This window comes from Pyrgilauda ruficollis, unplaced genomic scaffold (genome assembly GCF_017590135.1).
Source record: "Pyrgilauda ruficollis isolate IOZ18807 unplaced genomic scaffold, ASM1759013v1 scaffold119, whole genome shotgun sequence".
Taxonomy (NCBI): Eukaryota; Metazoa; Chordata; class Aves; order Passeriformes; family Passeridae; genus Pyrgilauda; species Pyrgilauda ruficollis.
The window spans coordinates 1,239,831-1,245,147 of record NW_024510210.1 but is presented as its reverse complement, the minus strand read 5'-3'; the positions used below and the strand labels follow the sequence as shown (position 1 = coordinate 1,245,147).

General features: G+C 54.6%; 1 protein-coding gene across 1 annotated transcript; it reads left to right on the top strand.

Annotated features, from left to right (window-relative positions):
* Nucleotides 1-283: 283 nt before the first annotated feature.
* RASSF10 (Ras association domain family member 10) lies at nucleotides 284-2,342 on the top strand. The gene has a single exon (XM_041485749.1). The coding sequence runs from the start codon at nucleotides 284-286 to the stop codon at nucleotides 1,619-1,621; it is 1,338 nt and encodes a 445-aa protein (XP_041341683.1). The 3' UTR covers nucleotides 1,622-2,342.
* Nucleotides 2,343-5,317: the final 2,975 nt, after the last annotated feature.

The window sequence follows — 5,317 nt, the reverse complement described above, 5'->3', positions numbered from 1 at the left end:
CGCGGGCTGCGGGGCGTGAGCCGCGGGGCGCCCGCCTGGGGACGGCGGATCCCGGGNCTCCCCCGCCCCCGGCGGCCCCGCCGCACCGGGCAGGAAGGGGTGGAGCGGCCGGCGGAGCGCACGGGCGGGGTGCCGCGGGCGGGGAGGGGACGGCAAGGCATCCCGGCCGCGCCGAAGCCGGGCGGACGGGCAGCGCCGCGCCTCCGCCGAGCGCTCTCCATGGAGCGGCTGCCCGGCCAGCGCTGAGCCCGCGGCCCCGGCCGCCCGCCCGCCGCCGCCCCCGATGGAGCCCGAGGAGCGGAAGATCTCGGTGTGGATCTGCCAGGAGGAGAAGCTGATCTCCGGGCTCTCCCGGCGGACCACCTGCTCGGACGTGGTGCGGGTGCTGCTGGAGGACAGCCACCACCGGCGGCAGCGCCCGGCGCCGCCCGAGCCCGCCGGCGGGATGCTGTCGGGGCCGCCGCACTCCTACTGCATCGTAGAGAAGTGGCGCGGCTTCGAGAGGATCCTGCCCAACAAGACGAAGATCCTGCGGCTCTGGGTGGCGTGGGGGGACGAGCAGGAGAACGTGCGCTTCGTGCTGGTGCGCAGCGAGGCTTCGCTGCCCAACGCCGGGCCGCGCAGCGCCGAGGCGCGGGTGGTGCTGAGCAAGGAGCGCCCCGGCCGCGGCCTGGGGGCGGCCCGCGCCAGCCTGGCGCTCACGCAGGAGCGGCAGCGGCGGGTGGTGCGGAAAGCCTTCCGCAAACTGGCCAAGATCAACAAGAAGCGGCAGCAGCCGCTGGCCCGGGAGGCCTCGTCGGCGGAGAGGATGGAGACGCTGGTGCACCTGGTGCTCTCGCAGGACCACACTATCCGACAGCAGATCCAGCGGCTCCGCGAGCTGGACCGCGAGATCGACAGGTACGAGGCTAAGATCCACCTGGACCGCATGAAGCGGCACGGCGTCAACTACGTGCAGGACACCTACCTGGTGGGCACGGGCGGCGGCGAGCCCGAGCCGGGCCGGGAGCCGGGCCAGCCCGCCGCCGGCCGCCCCGAGGAGGACTACGCCAGGAAGTGCGAGGAGGTGCTGCAGCTGCAGGAGCAACGGGCGCAGCAGGAGGAGCTGCTGGAGCACCTGGCCGCCGAGATCCAGGAGGAGCTCAACGAGCGCTGGATGAAGCGGCGGCGGGAGGAGCTGGAGCTGGCAGCGGGGCCCGGGCTGGCCGACACGGACTGCGACACCACGGAGCTGAGCGGCGGCGAGGGCGAGCTGCACCTGGAGCACGAGCGGGTCAAGACCCAGCTGAGCACCAGCCTCTACATCGGCCTCAAGCTGAGCACGGACCTGGAGGCCGTCAAGAGCGACCTGGACTGCACGCAGCGGGCGTGGGAGGACAAGGAGCGGGAGCTGCAGCGCCTGCTGGAGACGCTGGGCACGCTGGACGTGGCGGAGGCGCCGGCGGAGCCGCGCGGGGCGGCGGGCGGGGGGCGGCCGGCGGCGGCGGGCGGCGGCTGGGTGGAGCAGGCGCGGGCGCTGCGCAAGGACCGCGCCGACAACGACGAGGACTCGGACACGGGGCTGAGCTCCATGCACAGCCAGGACTCGGACTCGCTGCCCGTCTGCGAGTCCCTCGTGTAGCGCCCGGCCGGCCCGCCGCAGCCACCCCGGGCGCAGGGCGGGCGGAGCGGGGTGCCGGGGCAGAGGGCGGCGGAGGACTGCGGGCAGGTGTGGGGCAGGCGAGGAACCTCCCGGCGCAGGAGGCAGTCACACAGAGGAAACATTTTAATTTGAGCTCTGGAGTTGGAACTTGTTCTGACTAGTCATCCGCGGGCAGCGTTTAGGCTGGCTCGCCGGTACTTTTATCTAAGGAAGAGAAAACCCACAGCGTGTTTGTGTTTCATTCACGTCTGAGATTGCTCGCTCCTTAAATCCTGCCGCTTGCTTCTCTCCGAAGCTTCTCTTGCCGGGCTTTTTAATGCTCCGGCTGCCCACGATGTCTCCGCTGTAGTCCGGGGCTGCCCCGGGTGAGCTCTTCACGAGCAAAGGGCCAGGACGCGCTCCTGAGCGGGGATCAGCATCTCCCGAACAGGTTCTCGGCATTGCAGAGTCAGATGGTGGCTTGTGGTAGGTTATACGGGGCTCTACTGGCCGTCACAAATACACCCGGCTCCTTTACAGGCAAAAAAGTCGCTACAGCAAAGCTGCTGATCATTTACACTACGGAGGAGAAGAGGCGTCAGTCCTACTGACACTGGGATCTCCCAGGGCGCCAGCTTTTGGACGGTACTGCAGTTCCTTTTGGCAACGAAAAGGGGTGATAAATCACTTCCTTTTTTTCTTTTTCTGAACAACAAACTAAATCAAGATATAGGTTAACATGTATTAACTCTGCTCTGCGTAGTGCTTTTCCTTATGCATAGATAAGAGTGCTTTGTTTAAAGGCATACTAAGAAATCTGTTAGTATCTCTAGTCGTTTGACAGTCATGGAAGGCAATTAGCAGTGCCTGTATGTACACAGCCTTCAACTACATTTTTTTCACTAGGCTAGCTGATCTTTGGCTCAGCTTGGTTGTAGATAAACAAAGTACAGAATCAGGTTGAGCACCGTTTTTAATAACATAGTTCATATCAGGCCAAGAGATGCAACGATAAAAGCATGACTCAAGCCCTACCTGCACTACAGCTTAATCTTTTCAGTTATTCCAATAAAACAAAAAAGCAGCCATCAGCTGTAACATGCATTTCACTTAACTGCCAAATCTTCCTCTGCAGCTTAACTCTTGCCCAAAATAAATGGTCTGCTCTTGCAGTAAGAGACATTCAGGATTCTTGTATTCCAGAATAATTGCAGAAATACTTTAAGCGGTGAGAGACCAGAGAATGTTGAGTCAGGTCCGATGGTGTGGTGTGAACTTTTTAAAACTTCTGAGATTATTATTTATGTAAGACTATTTATAAAAGTTTTCATTTAACAATAAGAAATCATATAGAAAAAGGGGTATGCCAACAGACCAATTCTTTATTTTCATTAAAAATCTCGCAGCCTTCTCACCCAAAGTCTGCGTTCCATGCTTGCAGTGTTCTTGTTGGTAAGAATTCTGATGGACGTCAGAAAATTAGGTTCAGGAGCTGCTCAGTTTGAAAGCAAGCAGAGAAATATTGTCTTTGGATTTGGAGAGGCTGTACAATTTTCTATATGCTATGACTCTTGATAAATGTTATTCCACTGAATGGGTCTCATTTGTAACAAACTGTGGTTTATTTTAAACACTGACTATATAATTGTTTTTCATATTTAGTCAACCTTGGAAAATATTTAAGAACCTATTTTTAGAGCTAATAAAACTCTTAATAAAGCTAAACTAATGTTCCCACTTGAGTGTGATTTAAAAATCGTGCCAGGACTGACATTCTGTGGTGTTACCTCGTGTGCAAGACAAGTAGAAAGATACACCAAGGGATGGTGGCATCGTCCCTTCACTTTCTGATGGCACGAGGGACTCCCTCAGGTACAAGTAGCAGTGCACTGTCCTTAGCTCTGGCCCCGGCAGGGGCAGTGCAGAGGCATTTAGAAGCATCAGCACACGTCCAGAGTGAGGAATTTGGATTTTTGTGGAAGCAGAGCCGAAGAATAACTGGGGCGGGGGAGCCCCACTGCTGTAAGGGGTGGATGTAAGGGGTGGGTGGTGCAAGGACCTGCTCACAGCTTCCCCAGGCACTGATGTGAGCAATAAACCTGAGCTGGCTTTGCGCAAGTTCTCCATTACCACGCTGAGCAAATAAGAAGAGAGCAGTTGTAGAAACGAGCGGCACATGGCTGGGCGCTGCTAGAGGCACCAGGCAGTCTGTGCAGCACGAGGTGAAGGCAGGCAGGGAATTCAGACTTGTAAAGCAGAGTCTGCCTACTCATCCTCACCCAGGGAAATCCATCAGATCTTTGCTCTAGGCTGCTGAGGGCCATGCTCGTGGGCACCTTGTGGTGCTTGCTCCTGGCTTCTCCTTAGCCCAAACAAGATCATGGCCCTGCAGAGCTGCTGGCCCCTGCCCTGTGAGGACAGGGCTGAAAACGCTGCAGGTGGCACTGTAGTCTCAAGGGTTTGGTGGGAGCTAGAGTGAATTCTTAGGAACACCTATTGGAGTGTGTTCTTATATCATGCAGGTGAAATCTGGTAAATTTATTTATGTTTAAACAGTTACAAGTGCAAGAGGCTCACAGATTGAACTCCAACATCCTCACAAATCCCTATCGCTCTCAAACCATTATTAAAACATTAATGTAGTAGAGGAAATCACTGTTTGCATTGGACCAGGCACTTCTCCCTTCCCTTCTTCTGGGCTTGTATATCCTCACTCAGATAATTGACACAAGCCACAGGATGCTTGTCAGGGAATTTGGCTCTGGGGTTTTGCTGGGCACATAGCCAAGGGTTAGGAGAGCTGATTCAGAATCACAGGTAGAAGGGCAGAATTTTTATCTCCTTTGCAGTTCAGACAGAATGGGAGAGGGAGATAGCAGCAGGAAAAGACACTGACCAACACCATGATGGAAATCTACCTTCCGGCACCACCAAGAGAAAGATGAAAGATCCAACAAACACAGGCTTTAGGGATATTTTAATACCATTCTCTTCTATCTTTCAGAGTCAGTTCCAACCTAATCTTTCTGTCTTCCTAAGACAGAGATAGACAGCCGTGAATTAAATAAAAACCTAACAGCACTACAATTTATGTAAATTGTGTATGGTATCAGGTTGCTCTATCTATTGAGCAGCCTGCTTCTCAAAGGAATTATCATGGACTGAGGCCACCTGGCTTTTCTCAGAAAATAGCTCCAGAAATCAAAACTTTTGTCCAGGAGATATAAATCACAGTAGCATCAGGCCTTAGTTTCAGGCATCCTTTAAGCAAGCATAACAAAGCACTCCTACACAAGTAGGTCCTGTGTGTTTGCTGCCTTTGGCCACGTTTTTTCTGACCCTACATGGCACTTTCTGTTGTGCCTATACAGGAGTTCATGGGACCAGGTAGCAAAAAAAAAAAAAAAATCCCAAAACTTTAATTTAGGTGAGGCCCTGATGGGGCTCGATGCACAGTCACACAAATGTTTTTGGCAACGACAAGGTACGGTGGTAAAAATGAGAAATTGAAGGCCCTTGGAAAGGTGGAACTGATCCTTTCAGCAATGGGCACTGTTTTATGCTGACTCGCACGCTGGCAAAAGCTTCCTTCAGGCTGTAAATATGCCCCACTCACAGTCTAAGTGAAGGTTTGGAAAGTGGAAAACTGAGGCTGGAGCTGAAACTTATTTGACATCAATTACACTCACCTATATT